This window comes from Pongo pygmaeus, chromosome 2, assembly GCF_028885625.2.
Source record: "Pongo pygmaeus isolate AG05252 chromosome 2, NHGRI_mPonPyg2-v2.0_pri, whole genome shotgun sequence".
NCBI classification, from domain to species: Eukaryota; Metazoa; Chordata; class Mammalia; order Primates; family Hominidae; genus Pongo; species Pongo pygmaeus.
In genome coordinates this window covers 99,679,180-99,700,710 of record NC_085930.1, presented here as the reverse complement: position 1 = coordinate 99,700,710, position 21,531 = coordinate 99,679,180, and the positions used below count along the sequence as shown (strand labels likewise).

The 21,531-nt window shown below is 53.3% G+C and overlaps 2 protein-coding genes across 17 annotated transcripts in view; one reads left to right on the top strand and one right to left on the bottom strand.

The window, feature by feature from the left end:
• Nucleotides 1–12,688, top strand: part of CACNA1D (calcium voltage-gated channel subunit alpha1 D) — a 330,171-nt gene extending 317,483 nt beyond the window's left edge. For 2 of the 4 annotated variants that reach the window (XM_054483848.2, XM_054483846.2), the window contains 4 exons: nt 464–627; nt 4,859–4,980; nt 6,197–6,517; nt 7,312–11,287. In XM_054483848.2, the coding sequence (XP_054339823.1) occupies nt 464–627; nt 4,859–4,980; nt 6,197–6,517; nt 7,312–7,605 (901 nt within the window). In that variant the 3' untranslated portion in view covers nt 7,606–11,287. Of the gene's footprint in view, nt 1–463; nt 628–4,858; nt 4,981–6,196; nt 6,518–7,311 lie in introns of all 4 variants that reach the window. The other 2 variants (XM_054483845.2, XM_054483847.1) reach the window with 2 other exon arrangements.
• CHDH (choline dehydrogenase) overlaps nt 12,616–21,531 on the bottom strand; it is a 29,627-nt gene continuing 20,711 nt past the window's right edge. For all 13 annotated transcript variants that reach the window (XM_054483861.2, XM_054483856.2, XM_054483855.2 and 10 more), the window contains 7 exons: nt 19,463–20,239; nt 18,667–18,818; nt 17,838–17,967; nt 16,643–16,777; nt 15,729–15,871; nt 15,135–15,237; nt 12,616–14,393 (listed from right to left, as the gene is read on the bottom strand). In XM_054483861.2, the coding sequence (XP_054339836.1) occupies nt 13,975–14,393; nt 15,135–15,237; nt 15,729–15,871; nt 16,643–16,777; nt 17,838–17,967; nt 18,667–18,818; nt 19,463–20,180 (1,800 nt within the window). In that variant the 5' untranslated portion in view covers nt 20,181–20,239 and the 3' untranslated portion in view covers nt 12,616–13,974. The remainder of the gene's footprint in view (nt 14,394–15,134; nt 15,238–15,728; nt 15,872–16,642; nt 16,778–17,837; nt 17,968–18,666; nt 18,819–19,462; nt 20,240–21,531) is intronic.

The following is a 21,531-nucleotide window of genomic DNA, read 5'->3' as shown; positions in this document are numbered from 1 at the left end:
TTCCTCTCTTCCAGCACTGGCCCTTTCCAGCTTGCATTCGATTTCTGTGTGCTCGTGGCATTTTCTAAGCCCATTGAGGGTGGGGCTCATGCTTCGTGCATCTTGGTGTCCCTGGTGCCCAGCACCTGGCAGAGGGAAGGCGCTCAGGAGAGGGGCTGTCACGGAGGAAATGAGTGGGTGCAAGCCTGGCTCACAGGACATCTGCGATCCACGTTTGCCCTGGAGCAGAGGGATCAAAACTGCCAGCACTTCCCTCAGCACAGGCCTCCAGTCCCCAGCCTTCCTGTAATGGCCCTTGCTCTCCATCTGGAATCTTTCAGGAAACTGAGGCCAGCCTTGTTCTCAGCCAATCCTACTGTGTCCAAGGGAGGAGGTGGGGAGAGGAGCATGGATGTCAGTCTGGCAGGGTTGAGTGACAGAGCTTGTTACCTAGAACCTTACTGCCCTCCTCTCTGACCTCCAGGCAAAACTATGGCTACTACAGCAGATACCCAGGCAGAAACATCGACTTTGAGAGGCCCCGAGGCTACCATCACCCTCAAGGATTCTTGGAGGACGATGACTCGCCCGTTTGCTATGATTCACGGAGATCTCCAAGGAGACGCCTACTACCTCCCACCCCAGCATGTGAGGCCAGATTTTTTGTTTTGGGTGGAACCTCCCGGGGAACAGTGTGCCTCTCCCCCCACCCCTGCTCTGGGGGCTGGTGACGGATGTGTGCTGCCAGGTCAGGATCCTTAGTCCTCAAGACCAGCCCCCGGCCAGAGAGTGTGTCTGCTTTCCTTTCTTTCTCATCCATATCCCACGTGATAGAGCTCTAGCCTCTTCAGTGCTATGTTTGACTCTCTTTGAGAGGAGAGAGGCTGTGCGGCCCTAAGATTGCACGCACACATCTGGTAAGGGGTGTTTTGCATACATAGCATTGTCTTTGAACCTGGGACCGTCCTGAGAGGTAGGCAAACCACACACATGCTTTTGCTGTTGTCATCCCTGCTCCACTCCTGTGATGGGGTGACTGAGCCCCCAAAAGGGAAGAGTGGGCTCAAGTGCAGAGCTGGCTGTGCCCCAGGCCTGTCTTACAAAACCCCATGCCTCTGAGGGCCACCTGGGCATTCTGGTGTCCATCTGTCCTCAGGCCCCTCCAGGCCTTATCCTCCTCCCTCATCTCCCCTCCTCCTCCCTCCCTCATCTTCCCTCCTCCTCCCTTCCTCCCTCATGTTCCCTCTTCCTCCTCCCTCATTTTCTCTCATCTTCCCTCATCTTCCTCCTCCCTCATCTTCCCTCCTCCTCCCTCATCTTCCCTCCTCCTCCCCATCTTCCCTCCTCCTCCTCCCTCATCTTCCCTCCTCCTCCTCCCTCATCTTCCCTCCTCCTCCTCCCTCATCTTCCCTCCTCCTCCTCCCTCATCTTCCCTCCTCTGCCAACTCCCTCATCTTCCCTCCTCCTCCTCCCTCATCTTCCCTCCTCCTCCTCCCTCATCTTCCCTCCTCTTCCTCCCTCATCTTCCCTCCTCCTCCTCCCTCATCTTCTCTCCTCCTCCTCCCTCATCTTCCCTCCTCCTCCTCCCTCATCTTCCCTCCTCCTCCTCCCTCATCTTCCCTCCTCCTCCTCCCTCATCTTCCCTCCTCTGCCAACTCCCTCATCTTCCCTCCTCCTCCTCCCTCATCTTCCCTCCTCCTCCTCCCTCATCTTCCCTCCTCCTCCTCCCTCATCTTCCCTCCTCTGCCAACTCCCTCATCTTCCCTCCTCCTCCTCCCTCATCTTCCCTCCTCCTCCTCCCTCATCTTCCCTCCTCTTCCTCCCTCATCTTCCCTCCTCCTCCTCCCTCATCTTCCCTCCTCCTCCTCCCTCATCTTCTCTCCTCCTCCTCCCTCATCTTCCCTCCTCCTCCTCCCTCATCTTCCCTCCTCCTCCCTCATCTTCTCTCCTCCTCCTCCCTCATCTTCCCTCCTCCTCCTCCCTCATCTTCCCTCCTCCTCCTCCCTCATCTTCCCTCCTCCTCCCTCCCTCATCTTCCCTCCTCCTCCCTCCCTCATCTTCCCTCCTCCTCCACCCTCATCTTCCCTCCTCCTCCTCCCTCATCTTTCCTCCTCCTCCCTCCCTCATCTTCCCTCCTCCTCCTCCCTCATCTTCCCTCCTCCTCCTCCCTCATCTTCCCTCCTCCGCCAACTCCCTCATCTTCCCTCCTCCTCCTCCCTCATGTTCCCTCTTCCTCCTCCCTCATTTTCTCTCATCTTCCCTCATCTTCCTCCTCCCTCATCTTCCCTCCTCCTCCTCCCTCATCTTTTATCATCTTCCCTCATCTTCCTCCTCCCTCATCTTCTATCATCTTCCTTCATCTTTCTCCTCCCTCATCTTCCCTCCTCCTCCTTTTCCCTCCCCCTCTCCTCCCTCCTCCTCCCTCATCCCTCCTCCCTTATCTTCCCTCCTCCTCCCTCCTCCTCCCTTGCCTTCCCTCCTCCTCCCTTACTTTCTCTCCTCCTCCTTCATCTTCCTGTCAAGTCTGTCAGTGCCCTCTGCTCATGGAGCAGGTTTTGGACTTGTTGGTCCCCTTCACTCTGGGGCCAGGAAACCCATCCCGCCTGGAGGGGCTGGGGCTGGGGCTGGCTGCTTCCACCTGTTTTCCCTCTGCAGCAGTGGGCGGCAGGAGCTGGAGGGTCTGGGTCATCCTGAGCGAGGAACTCCAGCTGGGGGAAGAGGTGCAGCCCTGGCCCCTTCCAGCTCCTGACTGAACAGTTTCATTTTGGACATGTGGGCATTTTGCTGATGGTTAAGGACTATCCATTTCTGGAATTTCTGAGGAATGAAGCATATTTTTGAACAGGACTCTAATCAGTAACCAAAAATAGCCATGACACATCGGCTTCTGAGTCTGCCAAATGCATATACTATAAAGAGCACCGCTGGGAGGTGCCCAGGGCCCTCTGCCTCGCTCCAGCTGTCACAGCCCCACTGGGAAGTGTGACCAGACCCATTTCCATGGTTAATATTTAATTCCTCAGCCCCGAACACATGCAGCTAAATGAAGTCACTCCATTCCCATAAATACTAGATGAAGCAGATGCAGGTGAGGCCGGGTGGAGGCCCTCGCCCTTGTGAGTTCCACTGCCTTCCTCGGGCCTCGGCCTTTGTCTGTTGCCTACTTGGCCAAGCCAGCAAGCACATGAATCCCACCAGCCACAGTGCCAGAGAGGAGCTGAGCAGGCAGGAGTCGCTGTGCTCGTGACTCGTAAGGTGATTTTGCTTTGCTGCCCCGCAGCTCGGACCTTGGATGGGGAGAACATTTCACTCCTCCACCTGTGTGCTCAGCTGCAGGGGGATTCCCTCCTCCTCCAGAGTATTGTGCAGAGCACATGAGACGGTGGGGATCCATGGAGCATTTTAGAAATGGAAAAGCACTACATACAGGAGAGGTACCGCCGCTCTCCTTTCCCAGCCCCAGCCCGGCCATTCGATCTGGAAACCTATGCTCCACAGCACAGTTGGCCCCTGGGTGGTGCGTGGAGGGAAGGCTTTCTGATAAGGCAGCTGTGTGTGTCTCATGTAGGCAACTGAACCAGGAGGCCCCACAGTGCGCACTGGGCACGAGAGACCAGGACTGGCTGTCTCGTTCCTCTCTGCTGGGCAGTGCCTAGCCAAGAACTCAGCCCAGTCCCTGTGTACAGCCCCAGTGTGCCTGGGAGTCCTCTCTTGGCTAGGCCCTGGGCTTTCCAATAGAGGAATGAGGGGCATGTGGAGTTTTGCCAGGGCTGAGAAAGGCCCTGTGATCCGAGAAAAGCAGCAGTCAAGATAGGAGCCATAGAAATGCCTTGGAAACGATAGGTGTGCTCTCGACAGAGGTCCCTGCAAGGGGTGGGAGGTTTCTGGGAGGAGGCTGCTGGCCGTGTCTTAGGGCCCCAGAATTCAGACTGATCTCCTGGGCCTGGTGCCCTGTGAAGCTGGGAGCTGTGGATCATCTTGTTAACCTGTGTGTGAGCCTCTGTTGGAAGAGCTGTTAGCAGGACAAGCGTTTTCTTAAAGTTAGAGGTGTCCTTTGTTTGTCTTCAGTGCTAGAGAAGCTGAATCTTTCCCAACAAAAATAATTTGCTTATTACCTGGTCAAGCTGATCAGTGCAGGTAAAGTCCCTCCCTTTAAAACAGGTGTAAACACAGGAGCCCCAGCAAGATATGTCAGCCGCTGGGGACACTTAGGGTATCTCGAAGGTGACAGTGGGAAGTGTCGTGGGGTTGTGGCAGGACTTGTGTTCTTGCACTGAAGTGCTGTGCGCTCCCCACAGTATGCAGGGCCAGGGCTTCTGACTCAGATCAGTTGCCCTATGGCCTGCCTTCGCTCCTCCTCCTGAGAACAGGCAAACATTTAAAAGTAGTAAGTTCGCTTTGGGAGGCCGAGGCGGGTGGATCACGAGGTCAGGAGATCAAGACCATCCTGGCTAACACGGTGAAACCCCGTCTCCACTGAAAATACAAAAAATCAGCCGGGTGTGGTGGCGGGCGCCCGTAGTCCCAGCTACTCAGGAGGCTGAGGCAGGAGAATGGCATGAACCCGGGAGGTGGAGCTTGCAGTGAGCCGAGATTGCGCCACTGCACTCCAGCCTGGACGACAGAGCCAGACTCCATCTCAAAAAAAAAAAAAAAAAAGTAGTAAGTTCGTACTTTAAAAAACATCCCTCACTGGGGCTTCTGCCTTCATCCTCCCCTCCTAAAGTTTGGGGACGTCACTACCTAATCTTTCTCTTGGACAAACCACATGCTTCTTCCTGGGCTCCTTGCTGAGCATCTGGGGCCACCCTGACTCTGAAAGACGGTGTCCCGGCAGAGAACTTGCTTCACAGCTGCATGATGCCCTTTGCTTTCCCAGCCCACCGGAGATCCTCCTTCAACTTTGAGTGCCTGCGCCGGCAGAGCAGCCAGGAAGAGGTCCCGCTGTCTCCCATCTTCCCCCACCGCACGGCCCTGCCTCTGCATCTGATGCAGCAACAGGTGAGCGGCCCACCTGGCCTTGCCCCCACGCTCAGGGGCACCCCACATAGGACCCCCATCAGGTCACTCCCTTCTCCTTGTCCTTAAGCACCAGGAGGGAAGGAGAGAATCTTCACCTACAGTCTAGTTAATCTTTGTAACAATCCTGTCAATAGCTATGGCCACGAGTCCCATGCTGCCCAAGCTCACACAAGCAAGCGACTGCTGGCATTTGAATCCAGGGAGCCAGCTGCCAAAGCTGGCCTCTCTGCCCAGGTGCCTCCCTGTGATGCCCACCACCTCTTCCTGGCATTGAATACAGAGCCTGATGTGATCGGAGCTCAGGGAGTGGGGGCCACTTGGCTGATTCTGAACAATCGGTGCAGCCCTTCATTTTCTCTAAGAAGTGGTTCCTTCATTAAGTTTATGGGTCCCTCCGTGGGCAGGGCCCTGTGGGTACTATGCAGGGTTAACCTCCCCCTGCCTACAAAGGGAGCAGTCTGGGGAGAACAATTTGCCCACGTTGAGGGCGGCTGCACAGGCAAGAGGGTGGGGCCAGAGCCCACTCACCAGGGCTTTCCCTCGAGGATAACAATATGGCGCTTTTTCTTTCTGAAAATATCACATCAGAGATGCCATTCATTCGTGCACGACAGGGTGGTGGGCATGGACCTGTGCTGTTTACAGACAGGGTTCCCGTCCCTCTCTGCAGAGTGTGAACCCCAAGGTGCATCTGCCATGGTGGGGTTGTAAGACCAGGGCTTGTACCCAGTGCTTTAGCACATGCCAAATGCCGGCTCTAGGATGCATTACTCCAGAGCAAAGAGAACCAGCTGTTTTCCTATAAGTGCTGGGAAGTGGTAGTTTCCCCTGAATGTACGTCGGTATTTAAACCCAGCATGAACTGGGTGGTGTGTTCACACCCACAGCTTGTTGGGCTTCCCTGATTCTTCTTCATTCTGAAGCAATTTCATGAATTAGCAACTGATAACTCCTTGGGAAAAGCCAAAGGAAATGCATTATGGATTCAGGGTAAAAGAAAGCACAGTCTGCTAGAAAACAAAAGTCATCACCGCCCATTCATTCAGCATACTTTTCAGTGTGCCCATGTCCTTTCCAAGTCCTTGCCTGGACTGCCCCTGGAGAGCGCAGTGCCCGTGCTCCGTCTGTGTGCAGAAGGTTTGAGGCCCAGACCTCTGAGAACCTCTGGTCTCCCAATAGTCCTCTCTTTCCTCAGATCATGGCAGTTGCCGGCCTAGATTCAAGTAAAGCCCAGAAGTACTCACCGAGTCACTCGACCCGGTCGTGGGCCACCCCTCCAGCAACCCCTCCCTACCGGGACTGGACACCGTGCTACACCCCCCTGATCCAAGTGGAGCAGTCAGAGGCCCTGGACCAGGTGAACGGCAGCCTGCCGTCTCTGCACCGCAGCTCCTGGTACACAGACGAGCCCGACATCTCCTACCGGACTTTCACACCAGCCAGCCTGACCGTCCCCAGCAGCTTCCGGAACAAAAACAGCGACAAGCAGAGGAGCGCGGACAGCTTGGTGGAGGCAGTGAGTACGGCTCTTGGCCATGGTGGGCAGGAAGCACCAGGAGCAGCAGAGGTGCAACTGTAACAGCAGGAAGGGCAGTGGTGGGAGGGCGGCCAGGCTGTGAGCTAGGCTGCCTCAATCGGACACTTTTGAGCAGCGGGAATGTACCTGAAGCATGAGTAAAAACTGGTCACCACCACTGGGTGCGGTGGCTTACGTCTGTAATCTCAGCACTTTGGGAGGCCTAGGCGAGTGGATCACCTGAGGCCAGGAGTTCGAGACCAGCCTGGCCAACATGGTGAAACCCCATCTCTACTAAAAATACAAAAATTAACCGGGCGTGGTGGTGTATGCCTATAATCCCAGCTACTCAGGAGGCTGCAGCAGAACTGCTTGAACCCGGGAGGTGGAGGCTGCAGTGAGCCGAGATCACACCACTGCACTCCAGCCTGGGCAACAGAGGGAGACTCCATCTCAAAAAAAAAAAAAAAACAACTGGTCACCACCATCAATTCTCATAAATGAGCTGTGCTGGCATTATGGGTGCTGTTCCGGCATATGTTTCTAGTTTATACTAAATGTCTTTCCCCAGTGGGTTTCACTCTTGTTGGGCCATGTGTAGTTGTTTAGCTCCAGGACATTTTCAAAGCCATTTACATTAGTTATTATGTATGAGGTCTAGAAAACATGATTGAGCTGCATCCCCAAAGCACACGGTGCAGTTAAGTTAGCACTGGAGTTGATTTTTCTGTTGTCCCCCTGCCCTGCAAAGCCTTATAACACCCCCATGCCATCCATCCCTCTTTTCTGTACAGGTCCTGATATCCGAAGGCTTGGGACGCTATGCAAGGGACCCAAAATTTGTGTCAGCAACAAAACACGAAATCGCTGATGCCTGTGACCTCACCATCGACGAGATGGAGAGTGCAGCCAGCACCCTGCTTAATGGGAACGTGCGTCCCCGAGCCAACGGGGATGTGGGCCCCCTCTCACATCGGCAGGACTATGAGCTACAGGACTTTGGTCCTGGCTACAGCGACGAAGAGCCAGACCCTGGGAGGGATGAGGAGGACCTGGCAGATGAAATGATATGCATCACCACCTTGTAGCCCCCAGCAAGGGGCAGACTGGCTCTGGCCTCAGGTGGGGCGCGGGAGAGCCAGGGGAAAAGTGCCTCATAGTTAGGAAAGTTTAGGCACTAGTTGGGAGTAATATTCAATTAGACTTTTGTATAAGAGATGTCATGCCTCAAGAAAGCCATAAACCTGGTAGGAACAGGTCCCAAGTGGTTGAGCCTGGCAGAGCACCATGCGCTCGGCCCCAGCTGCAGGAAACAACAGGCCCCGCCCTCTCACAGAGGATGGGTGAGGAGGCCAGACCCGCCCTGCCCCATTGTCCAGATGGGCACTGCTGTGGAGTCTGCTTCTCCCATGTACCAGGGCGCCAGGCCCACCCACCTGAAGGCATGGCGGCGGGGTGCAGGGGAAAGTTAAAGGTGATGACGATCATCACACCTGTGTCATTACCTCAGCCATCGGTCTAGCATATCAGTCACTGGGTCCAGCATATCCATTTTTAAACCCTTTCCCCCAAATACACTGCGTCCTGGTTCCTGTTTAGCTGTTCTGAAATACAGTGTGTAAGTCAGAACCCAGCTACCAGCGATCATTGTGAGGGCAATGGGACCTTATAAATAAGGTTTTCTGTGATGTGATGCCAGTTTACATAAGAGAATATCACTCCGATGGTCGGTTTCTGACTGTCACGCTAAGGGCAACTGTAAACTGGAATAATAATGCACTCGCAACCAGGTAAACTTAGATACACTAGTTTGTTTAAAATTATAGATTTACTGTACATGACTTGTAATATACTATAATTTGTATTTGTAAAGAGATGGTCTATATTTTGCAATTACTGTACCGTATTTGAACTGCAGCAATATCCATGGGTCCTAATAATTGTAGTTCCCCACTGAAATCTAGAAATTATTAGTATTTTTACTCGGGCTATCCAGAAGGAGAAGAAATAGAGCCAATTCTCATTTATTCAGCGAAAATCCTCTGGGGGTAAAATTTTAAGTTTGAAAGAACTTGACACTACAGAAATTTTTCTAAAATATTTTGAGTCACTATAAACCTATCTTTCCACAAGATATACCAGATGACTGTTTGCAGTCTTTTCTTTGGGCAAGAGTTCCATGATTTTGATACTGTACCTTTGGATCCACCATGGTTTGCAACTGTCTTTGGTTTTGTTTGACTTGAACCACCCTCTGATAAGTGAATTACAGAGCAGGTCCAGCTGGCTGTTCTGCCCCTAGGGTATCCATAGTTCTGGTTTTCTCTGCTGCCCACCCAGGGTGTTTTTTGCATCGCTGGTGCAGAAATGCATAGGTGGATGAAGTATAGCTGCTCTTGTCCTCTGGGGACTGGTGGTGCTGCTTAAGAAATAAGGGGTGCTGGGGTGGGGGGGGGACGGAGGAGCAACATGGTGATCTATAGGATTGGAGTGTCGGGGTCTGTACAAATCGTATTGTTGCCTTTTACAAAACTGCTGTACTGTGTGTTCTCTTTGAGGGCTTTTATATGCAAATGAACGAGGGCTGAAGTTTTCATTAGAATGCACTGACACGCTGACTGTACGTCCTGATGAAAACCCACTTTTGGATAATTAGAACTGTCAAGGCTTCCTTTTCTGTCAACAGAATTAGGCCGACTGTCAAGTTACCTTGGCAGGGATTCCCTGCAATCAAAAAGATAGGTAGCGATTTTGGTCCAAAATTTTTAATAGTATACAGACAACCTGTTCATGTTTTTTTTTTGTTTTTTTTGTTTTTGTTTTTTTTTGTAAATAACACCACTTCGTTATGAAGACCTTACAAACCTCTTCTTAAGACATTCTTACTCTGATCCAGGCAAAAACACTTCAAGGTTTGTAAATGACTCTTTCCTGACATAAATCCTTTTTTATTAAAATGCAAAATGTTCTTCAGAATAAAACTGTGTAATAATTTTTATACTTGGGAGCGCTCCTTGCACAGAGCTGGCATTTGCCAGTGAGAACCTCCGACGGGGCAGGTACTGTGCCAGGGCAGCTCTGAAATTATGGATATTCTTATCCTCCTGGTTCCTTCGGTGCCAATGGTAACCTAATACCAGCTGCAGGGAGCGCCATTTCTCCTAAAGGGCTACACCACTGTCAACATTATCTTGGACTCTGTGTCTCTCTCTGTTGGGTCTTGGTCTTACTGTGTGGCATCACGTCGGGCCAAAATTGCCAGACCAGGACCCTAAGTGTCTGGTAGAGGCGATGATCTTTTCCAAAGTCAGTACTTACAAACTGGCGTTCTTACAGGCTGCACCATTTCCTAGTATCTGTCTGCTTTAAGCCTGGTTCAACCTCTCATCGAATATTAAATTTTTCTTTGTAAGAAAAATTTGAAGTTGTAGAGCATGGTTTTTTGTTTTCCTTTGTCTTAGGAAAGTTTTAAGATGAAATGTTTTTCCTTTTTGGTTCCCTCCCCATCTGAAAAATACACATTTTTGTGTCCACAGGAATAATACATTTAGTTTCTTTAATCTTATGTTTTTCATAATCTCACAAAATGTAAATGGCAGCTATGATTTCACCGTCAACTGGCAGCAAGAACCTCACTAAGAACCATCTCTGCTCAGCCTATGGACTCCGACATCCACCCAGTCAGCTGGATCTCGCTTCGCCACGTGGCACTTCCCGGCTCTATCCTAAAAGAAGTTTCAGAATTGGGCGAAGGCCAGGCGTGGTGGGCTGTGAGGGCCACGTTACCTCTCGGTGCAGTCTCACCTGTGCGAGATGGGACCAGGGGCACCACTTGCTTTCCTGCTGACCCTGCTATGAAAAAAACTGGAGCAGTTTCACCTTGTATACTTCTCAGCATCGTAAGTGTCTTTTGCCAATTGCATTTCCTACAAAAGTTTTACTGTTTTGATAGGCAGCTGGCTGGTTTATAAAAACCAGTTAGCCATAGAACTGACATCATGCACAGAACCCCGACTCCCTGATTAGCCCACCCCAACTCAAAAACTGACTCCAGGGATGTTTTGTTGAAAAGGTTATTTCTCTAAAACAGTATTTCTTTTCCTCTCCTGGGGACTAGGAGGGCAGGAGAGAATGAGGAGCAGGCCTGGGCCCTGGTTCCAACATCAGGAGTGACAGGGTGGTCTCAGGGATGTCCTGTGAGGACAACCTGAGCCACTAAACAGGGCCAATAGATGATATGGTATTTTATCTTTAAAAAACCTGTATTGGATCTGATGTTAAGTTGGCTTATCAGTAGAAGCATGAAACCACTTCTGAGTGACGGGATATGGTTGGCTGGAGAAGAATCTGTTTTTTGTTGTTTTTTTGAGACAGTCTCACTTTGTCACCCAGGGTGGAGTTCAGTGGTGCAGTCTTGGCTCACTGCAGCCTCCGCCACCCAGGTTCAAGCAATTCTCCTGTATCAGCCTCCCGAGTAGCTGGGACTACAGGCGTGCACCACCATGCCCAGCTAATTTTTGTATTTTTAGTAGAGATGGGGTTTCACCATGTTGGCCAGTCTAGTCTCAAACTCCTGGCCTCAAGTGATCCACCCACCTCAGCCTCCCAAAGTGCTGGGATTACAGGCATGAGCCACCATGCCCAGCCAAGAAGAATCTATTTGAACTCGTGGAGATGATGCCTGCAACCTTCGCTATGAGCAGAAAGACTAGATGTTTGGGTGCCTGCAACTCCTGCTTCAGGAACTCACCATCTCCAGTCAGGCTGGCAGATGCTCTTGGCTCCCACGCAGCCCACCCCTGTCCCCTATTCCATCAGGAACTGCCTTCTATTAGTGCAGCGGCTTCAACACAGGCTTCTGCAATAGGTCAGGGCTCCTGAGAGCACTGGACACATGCACAGCACATTCTGTTGTGCTCTTTGAGCCATTTTTGCAAAGCACGTTTCTCTGTTTTTAGGTACTGCAAGCTTTTGGCCAAGGGGCCCGATTCCCTATGAGACTGAAGATGGGGGGTACCCTCTGTGCACCCCACTTTGTAGCAAATACCTTTCTCCCCCATGCTGGCTTCCTCAGGTGACAGCCTCTCCTCCTGGGATGAAAGACTCCCTTCATGGCAGGGGAACGCTCAGGTTCTGGACATGTGACACTTACTTACCATCTTTTCTTTTGAACCTCATTCCTGTTTGTTTATGGCCAAATTGTGCAATTGTGTAGAACATGACTAAGTATTTGAGAGTGAGAGAGGGCCTGGGTGCAATCGAGCAGCATCACCAGTGGGCTCCTCTTACCATATGACGTTTTGCTTATTTTAAAATACAGCCACCAGACTGAACCCACCATGGTCTCAGACGCTGACACACCCATGGGACACAGAGATGGTAGAACTAAGTGACTGTCACCCTGCCATAGCCATACCTGTTCCAGAGAAGAAGGGTCAGCAGAGTCATGGTTGGCCCAGGACCATCCCCTGCCCCTGAATCCACACACACTCCAGCAGGAGAGCTGCATGAGGCCCTCCAAGTCACGGGGCTGGCACCTGAACTCCTGTTCCTGCACTCTTGCAGGCAGCCCTGAGACCCAGGTGACTGATGGCCATGGACTGCTGCTGTAGGGCAGGTGGGGACCTTCCGTAGGAGAAATAAGTCTCTTGGCCGGTTTAGAATTTTCTTTCTTGACCATCTCTTGGAACAAAAATTTTAAAAAAATAGGTAAGACTAAACAAGCGCTGCTTAAGATTTTTAAGGAGAGGTGTGATGGGTTTCTTCCGTCTCTCTAGGTTTTTCTCAGAAAACTAAGTTGTGGCTGTCAGACCCCCCCCCCCTCCAATCTGTAAGCCGCCTCAATCCTCTCAGATCCCAGCAAAGCCTGGAATCCCCCAATTTTCTCCCGTCCTTATTCTGGGCCTAGTATAGCTGCAGGTTTCCACGTAACAATGCTTTTCTTCCCAGCCCTTGATGGTGGATGTGGATGTCTGGAAAAATCCAAGTGCATTTTATTTTCATTACCTTGTCAGAACAGTCTGGAGAAGGCATCTCAGTTCAAATATAAGTGACTGGATCACTTTATTAAATGGTAAGAAATTTAAAGAGCAAAGAGCTGTTGTAAATGCTACTTGTATTTTTTTTCCTCCAAAACTCCTATCTTGAATTTATTTTTCTTTCACACAGGGGCATTTCTACAGGAACAGGGTGCATGGCTGTGCTTAACTGTGTTTTCCATCCTAGTCCGTTCCTGTGGACGTCTAGAGAATAAGAATTAACCATCCTTGTCCACTGCTGGGACGGCTCAGGCTGCCAAGTCATTTCCCAAGCCCAGTATGAGAGAGTCCTTTCTCGGGCTAGCTGCTTCAGTAGGAATCAGTGATCTGGTACGTGGGGTTTGCTCTTGGTGTCTGCATTTCTTGGTAAAAGGAAAACCATTTAAAATGCTGTCATAAAACCTTTGGTAGTGAAGCCAAGTGGCATTCCCTCCAGACTCCTCTCCCCTTGAATAAGGTCCAAAAAAATCTCTGTGTTTTTTTTTTGTTTTTTTGTTTTTTTTTTTTGAGACAGGGTCTCACCCTGTCACCCAGGCTGGAGTGCAGTGGTGCCATCAGGGTTCACAGGAGCCTCGACCTCCTGGACTCAAGCCATCCTCCCGCCTCAGCCTCCCAAGTAGCTGGGACTACAGGTGTGCACCACCATGCTCAGCTAATTTTTTCCAGAGACAAGGTCTCACTATGTTGCCCAGGCTGGTCTTGAACTCCTGAGCTCAAGTGATCTTCCCAAAGTGCTGTGATTATAGGTGTGAGCCCTGCACCTGGCCCTGGTTTAATAAGAACCAGAGCCACAACCCTCTCAGAGTGACCCAGTGGAGCCCCAGTTACCTGCCTCACTCTGAGAGTGAAATTAGGAAGCGAGAAAGGAAAAGCCAGTTTTTCTACCAGCAGGCAACTTTCCCCTCTCAACAGGGATACTGGGGACTCATGTGCCAGCTCAGGCTGAACTAACTACTGTGTGACTTACTGCCTCAGCTAAAGCTTGCAGCTCAAGAAGGAGGATGCCCCTTCCTTCGCGAACCCTCTGTGGGTCTGGCAGGCATCCAGCCTCTGTGCATGGCCTGGGAAGGAACAACTGCCCTGGGTTAGAGAATACCATGTGAACACAAGACAAAGGATGCGGCAGGAGTTAACCATCCTTCCCTTCTGTCCCTCCAGGAGGCAGGGAGGAACATCTCAGCCTGAATGCTGGCCTTCCCCAGATGGCCCACAGGGAAAGGCTGGGGAAAAGGAGCTGGATTCACTGCCTAGTACTTGTCTCATTTCCCAAGACTTTATCCAATTCTCAGCCACTGAGTAGGGTACCACCTGGGTCCTAGTGTACTAGATAGTTTCAGGAAGGAGCCTGGGAGCAAGGGCTGTGCTGGCCCTCTTGGCTCATCAGGGGGCTTCCCTGGTCATCCTCCAGCAGCAACTGTCTTAGCGCTGGGTGGCCAGCGTCCTGGGCTTATAGACAGGGACGTCTTTGTCCCAGAGTTCAGGCCGCCCCTTGATAATGTCAGCTGCCTTCTCTGCGATCATGATTGTGGGGGCGTTCAGATTGCCGCTGACCATGCTAGGCATGATGGAGGCATCAACAACCCTGAGGTTTTCCACCCCGAGGACCCTTGTCTGCGGATCCACCACGGCAGTGGGATCGGAGGGCTGGCCCATCTTACAGGTGCACGAGGGGTGGTAGGCGCTGTCGGCTTTTGCCCGCACAAAGGCATCTATCTCTTTATCTGACTGAACGTGGCTCCCTGGCTGGAGCTCTTTCCCTCGGAACGGAGCCAGGGCTTCCTGTGCAAAAATTTCTCTGGTGAGCTTCACACACAGACGGAAATCCTCAATATCAGTTTCTGTCGAGGAGAAGAAACAGGTGAGGACCCTTCCTTTTGCCCGTGCTGGCCTCACTGGAAGATTCACGGCATGGAGAGGCTCTGTAAGCTGTCTGAGGGGATGGTGTTTGGGGACAAAGTTCAGGGCCATGGGGGACTGAGCCAGCAGGCTGCTTGTCCCCTGCCCATAGCGGGTTAGACTGTACCGTGTAGCTCAAAGGTAGCATCCTACACGGACACAGCCCACCCAGAGGCCCAGGTTTAAATCAGGGGTCTGACTTATCTGTAGGGCAGGGATAAGTACCATACCCTGCCCCTGCCACAGTGTGGCTGTGAGCACCCTGCAGCCATTGCTGGGCAAAACCTGCCCAGTGGGTAGTGCTCGTTTTTGCTGCATGCAAAGAGGCAGGCCTAGGAATGGAATTTGCTTTTAGAGACTGCTCAGAGTGACAACAGGAAAAATGCTCTACCTACAGACCTGGCATCTGCATGGCATGGTCTCCCTGCACATCATGGCAGATTGTTCTGAAAGCTGCAAATCTCCCCCACTGTCTAAACCCCGGGACTTCATTTATTTCATGAGTCCCAGGACACTACGGGGCTACCTATGCAAGTTTACAGCCTAAAGTGACGGGGTAGGGGACGACAGAGGGTCACTTGTGTCTTGGAAAGTGTAGTCCAAGGGTATGATTCAGGGATAACCAGGAATCCCAAAAGGCATTCGTTTGTTCAAGCCCAGGAAGACACAGGTGGGTGAAGTACCTGTTGACAAGTAGTTGGGCTGGATCACAGGGTGGTCTTGGGGATTGGCACTTCTCAGTTTGAGCCAGCCCACACTCGTGCCCCGCATGGGCCCCACATGTACCTAGAAGAACACAGAGGAAGCAGTGACGGTCCCTCCATAGACAGACATCCACGGTGACCTCTGTCAACCCTGGTTTACCTGCAGGGTGGGCCTCTGCTTCCAGAATCAGTGGGGAACAGATGCATGTTAGCATTTGCCCGCATGGTACCCACCTCCACGAGTGATTACAGACCACCTCAGTGAATCACTCTTTCATCCTGGCCTCATACCCCATGGCTCAAAGCTTTCAGAGGTGGTGATCCCAGAGCCAAGTCAGCCCCTCTGTCCCATTTCTGGTGCTCAGTACCTAGCCTGCATGAAACAGTCATACCATTGGCACGCACCACACAGACTGACATGCTGGGCAGCTGGAAGGCAGGGAACAGTCCTCTGCGTCCCCCACTCTGCAGCCATATGGCACCAGGGAGAATGCTGCCTTGGAAGATGGGAGCATCTTCCTTCCTGGTGGGAAGGAGACATCCTGGGAAGCCGAGGCTCCTCCACCTGCTCACCTGGTAAGCCTCCTGCTGGGTGGGGACCCGCCCGTGGTCAATCACTTGGGATGGCAGGAAATGGAACTGGATGTCCGGGTGGGGGACCCCAGGCTGGCTGCGGATGAACCCACCTGTTTCCAGATGGGCAGTGGCTCCCTCCCCTGAGAAGCAGAAGAGGATGAGGCAGAAGAGCCAGTCAGGGCGTGGCAGGTGGGCTGGCTGCTCCTCTTCCTTTTCCTGGACTCCACTCTAGTGCCTGGACCCAAGTCCTGTCCACATCTGTTCACCCCCCCACAGGGGGCTCACCCAGCACCACACCATCAAATGTCAGCTATTTGCCAAAAGGATGGCATCAGCTCTGCTCTCTACCAGGGCCAATTCTGCCACTGCCCATGCCACCTGCCTTACCGGCTCTTCCCACCACCTAGCACAGCACACAGCACGCACCAGGTGTGTGAGAAATACAGACCGAGTGGCTGGGTAGGATTTTAAACTACCACTTCCTGGCCCAGGCGCAGCTAGAAATCAAATGGAAAAGGTTGAAAGATGAATGCTGATTCTGCAGTCTAGCCCCAAAGTCTCCTCTCTCCACCTTTTCTCCTGGCTCCTTGGACCTTGCCTCCTGTCCAGCACAAGGCCATCCCTGCCCATCTATAAGGAAGAGCAGCCCCTAAGCCCCAAGGAGTCTCACCTCCAGCAGGCCCTGGGCCAAGCTCCTTGGCATGTGCTATTGTTTCTGGTCCTCGCTCCAACCTGTCAGGTTGAAACTGTGCATCCCCATTTTGAAGATGGAAAAACTGAGGCTCAGCGCTAACGTAAATGGCATAGTTTAGCATCAAACCCAGTGGCCAGAACCCCTGTTCAGCTCCTCAGGAAGGAGGTCTCAATGCTTATAGACAGTCTCCTCCCAGGTTACTGATGAGCGTGCTCACCTGTGAATTTCCAGAGCCACTCCAGACCAATGCAGACCTTCCGCAGGGGCTTCTGTGCTGAATGGAGGGTGATAGGGCGGGTGCATGCCTGCTGAATGTAGATCTCCAGGTGGTCTTGCAGGTTCTGGCCAACCCCTGATACGGGAAGGAGTGGTTTAGAAAATGGCTACCAAGGGGGCTCAGCTGCTTCTCAGTATCCCCCTGGGATATTGGAGACTAGGAAAGAATTGAAAAATTCTTTCCTATTCACTTATCTTCTGGACCAGCTCCTGCTCAGTTCCCTGGTCTCAGCTTAAAGGCTGCCTCCCAGAGACACTATGCGTGCACTCCTGGCCAAGTCTGGCCTGCCTCGGATGCTGCCAAGGCCGCCTGTCCTTGTCACTCACTCCTAGGGCAGCCTCTGGGTGCCCCCTGTCAGCCCTGCTCAGCAGCCCCCTCTGTGAGGGCAGGGCCTACGCCTTCAGCAGGCACTGCATGGTGAGTGGTCGCTGGATGGTGATGGCTAGAGGGGCAGACAGCAGCCCCACCCTCACGCCAGCGTGGGGAAGGAGGAAGCAGCCCTGTCGTGCTACACAGTCCTTGCATGAATTCATCCAAGCCTACTGGGACACTGGGCAGGTCAACGTCATGAAGCAGCACTTCCCCGGGCCCCTCATGATGAAGCCTAAATGCACAAAGGCCCAGCCCTCCCGGAGTGGGGTTATCAACGAGGGCAAGAGACAGAGCCCGACCCTCAAGAGCATCAGAGACAGTTTATTTTTATAAAGTTTACGTCTTAACATGAAGAGCAGGCTCTGGAGCACAGAGCTGACCTCATTCATGCTCGGGGCAGCCAGCGAGTCCTGTGGATGGAAGGACGAGGCCCGGACCCCTCTCGCCATAGAGCTGCCCTGGTGACACGCCCATGCCCGACCCAGTGGGGCTTCACGGGCAGATACTCCCTGCTGCAGGGTGCCCTTCTCCAAGTGAAATAGGGCGGCCAGGGGAGGGAGAAAGAAAACAACGCAAGACTCGGGGCCCAGGGCTGACGGTGTCCAGTGAGGCCTGGGAAACCTTCGGGCTCATGGCGACAATGTGACAGTTCCAAGGATCACTGACTGCCACCACCTCCCCACTCCATGCTAATGAGATACATACACTAAGCCTTTTGTTGAGCAGAGACAGCCTCTGGGGAGCAGTAAAGAAGGGGACTCACCAGGTAGGTGGCACACCACAGGGATGCCCAGTTTCTTGAGGTCATCGGCATTCCCGATGCCGGAGAGCATGAGCAGCTGTGGAGAGTTGATGGCACCTCCACTCAGAATCACCTCCTTGCTGGCATAAGCCTGGAAGAGGTCCAGCCAGGTCACTCCCTGAAAAGCCAGCTGTTCTCCTGACTCACAGACCAGCGCCCTGCTCTAGCCAGCACCATGAGAACACGGCCTTGGGATGTGGAATCCATGTGGCACACCCGGGACAGGCCCCAGAGCCAAGGAGAGGAAACTCACTGAGTCACTACTTGAAAGCAACCAGCAGGTGCAACTACAGCTAGACGGTAGTGATGGCCTTAGAAACAGGAGGGGAGGGCTTACATGAGATAAATGAAAGCAGGCATTCAAGTGGGTGGTTTAGAGAGAGCAGGCAGTGGACCAGATCTACATGTGAAGCTGCAAAACAATCAGACCCCCTGCCAACAACACAGAAATAGAGTACAATCACATTTATGGGTTTTAAAACCTCTAGTGTAAACCTGTAGCTTTCTGTGAAGTCAGTGCCTTGAAATGGTGTGGAAGGTACTGGGGGACAGCTCTGAATTAGGCATGGCACACGGGCACTGACACCATAGGCCCTTTCTAGGTGGCAGGACTGGGGGCTTCCTCACCTCCACCAGCCCACTGCCATCAGCTACTCGCCCCTCCCACCACCATCACAGGGATGAGCACGTGGGGCTGGGGGTGAGGGCGTGACTCCTGCCCACTCTGAGCTGGACCACCAGGGCCACTGTCCACCCCCTTCTGCCAGGACCCCAGCTGCAGTCCACTCACCCTGTGGCTCTGGCCATTCTTGACATACTCCACGCCCACTGCACGGGTGCCCTCAAATAGCACCCTGCTCACAAGCGTCTCGGCCTCGGCCTTGAGGTTGGTGCGGCTCAGTGCTGGGTGCAGGTAGGCACAGGCTGCGCTCCACCGTTTGCCTGCAGGATGGAGTGAGGTGGTCAGGCACGGCTCTGCCCTCCCCTGGCACCTGGGCAGGAGGAAGGAGCTGGAGAAAGAGTGGATATGCCCAGCTCTGACTGCAAGTCCCGCCTTCAAAGTAAAGCTGAGACAGAAAGACCCTGCCCTACTGAGTCCACATCTGCCTGGGGTCCCCTGGATGCAGGTGGAAAAGTACCCTCCACCCTCAAACAGGAGGACACAGAGACCAGGAGCACAGCCAGAGGGGTGAGACCCTTCAAGAGGCAGGCAGGAACCCCGGGTCAGCCCAGGCTTGCCTCTGTCCTGCTGTGAGCAAGGCCCTTCACCACTCTGTGCCTCAGTTTCCCCATCTGCAAGTTTCTAGAGGACTTAGGCTGTCTGTCCAGAGAGCTGATTCTCTGGTCTTCACACCAACAGGGGCCAGAGGTGCAGAGAACGCCCAGGGTCACCATCCTGGGTCACTCAGGGCTCTGGGTTGTACTCTTGGGGGGTATACTAAGCCAGATCTCTTCCCCGTCGCGCCAGCCTCAGTCTGCCCATGCCTCCTGACCATGCTGGAGCCAGGAGCCCGGAGCCATGGGCCAAGATGGGTGGGGGCTGGGGTAGCGAGTAGTGCTTGTTAAAAAAGAAGGGAGACCTCTACCTTCATGGATGGTCATGTCCATCCAGCCGAAGCCCTCCTGCTGGAAGCCATTCATGTCCTCGGTGAGCGGGTAGCCGGCCTGCTGCGTGGCCTCCAGGAATGCGCAGTGCAGCGGGTGGTTGGTCTTGCCCCGGGACACCCGCAGCGGGCCATCGGCTCCCCGGTACCGGCTGGCGCCCAGCTCGTGGCCCTGCGCCTTGCGGAAGTAGGGCAGGCAGTGCGCGTAGTCCCAGCCACAGGCGCCCTGGCGCTGCCAGCGCTCGTAGTCCTCGGCGTGCCCACGGACATAGACCATGGCGTTGAGGGATGAGGAGCCGCCCCAGACGCGGCCGCGTGGCCAGTACAGCACGCGGCCGTCCAGGCCCCGCTGCACCTCTGTGTGGTAGCACCAGTTGTACCTGTCGTCGCACAGGTTGGCTACCAGGGCCGCGGGCATGTGGATCTTCCACGAGAGCCGCTTGCTCCCAGCGCGCACGTCCTTGGGCCCGGCCTCCAGCAGCAGCACGCGCTCGGCGGGGTCCTCCGTGAGCCTCCCGGCCAGCACGCAGCCAGCCGAGCCAGCGCCCACCACCACGTAGCTGTACTCGTCCCGGCTCTCAGAGCCCGTGCTGGCCAGGGCCCGGGCACCCAGGGGTTGCTGCTGCCCCAGGGCTCCCCGTGCCAGGGCTCCCCGTGCCAGGGTTCCAGGCCGGCCCAGGCCTCGTAGGAGACACCACATGCTTCTATCTAGTCCAAGTCCTCTGATCCACGGAGGGGAATGAGATGACTCACTTCTCCCTAAAACAGGAAGAGGGGCTTTAAAAATCTTAACTCCGCATATGCACGTACGGCAAAGCTCCAGGGTATGCTCACCAACGGCCTGCCGGGGCAGGGTGCAGCAGGCCCAGCCCGATGTGGCTGCTCAAAGGAACTAGGAGGAGAAAGTGAGAGACACACAGGAATTTCAAGAACTGTTTAGTATGTGCCAGGATGGACAGGCACAGGCCAGGGGGTGGGGCAGCAGAAAGGCCCCTCCCCCAACTGAGGGGTAAAATGCTTCCCTGTCCCTTGTGTATGAACCTGGAGACTGGGCTGGAGTCCACCTGCTGGAAGGCAGGGGGGCGAAGGGCTTTCGAAGGGAGAAAGAAAACAGAGTACTTGCACTCATCCCTTCAAGACAGCCGGCTCAGCCCCTACCATGTGCTAGGCACTGTTCCCTGCCCCACCCAGTTCCTGCAGCAATACACAGAAAGACAACTGCTCTCAAAATGGATGGTTTAGGGCCTGGGAAAAAGACAAGACTTAAATAACTGAAGGAAGATCAGCATGAGAGGCACGAGACTGTAGAGCTCAAAGCCTTTGACCCGAGGGGCCAAGGGGTGCACTAGAGGGATTTTAAGCAGGTTCAGGATCAGGGCTGCACTCTTCAAAGATCACTCTGTAGAATGCTAGCATTTTAACAGAAAAATGACAATAGCTTTGAAAGGGCCCTTTCCTAACAATGTTCAAATCAATCCCAGCATAGTGCACAGAGGTAGAAAAGAAACAGGATATGTCATGAAAACCTCCACTGAAAAGAACACCTGAGAATGCCCCACCCACGAGGCTCAGACCAACAAGGCCTGCCCAAGACTGAGGCTGAAACAAAAGGAAACCCTGATAAATCTCACCACCCCTTCCACAAGCCCTGCACCAAGTAACAGCAGCCTACCACTGGAGTGCAGAGGCTCTTTCTCCTCCTCCCCCCAACTGTTGCACAGGCATAGGAGAGAGAGGTGGCGGGGCCTCCCGAATGGTATGTCTGAGGCTGCTGGAACACTGAGAACTCTTCAGAGCTCCAGGCCCCACACCACTCCCCACCAGACTGACAACACTCCACACTAACAACCCAACAGAATGAAAGACAGGTCCTTTGCTAGGTATACTGTTTACCTCAGTCTCCACCAACCCATTACACACAAGGTCTAGCATTCAATAAAAAATTAGGATACATACCAAAAAGCAAGGCAAATAAATGACTCCTTATCAAAAGATAAAGTAGTCAACAGAAACAGACCAAGGAGTAATGCACCCAGATGTTAGAACCCATC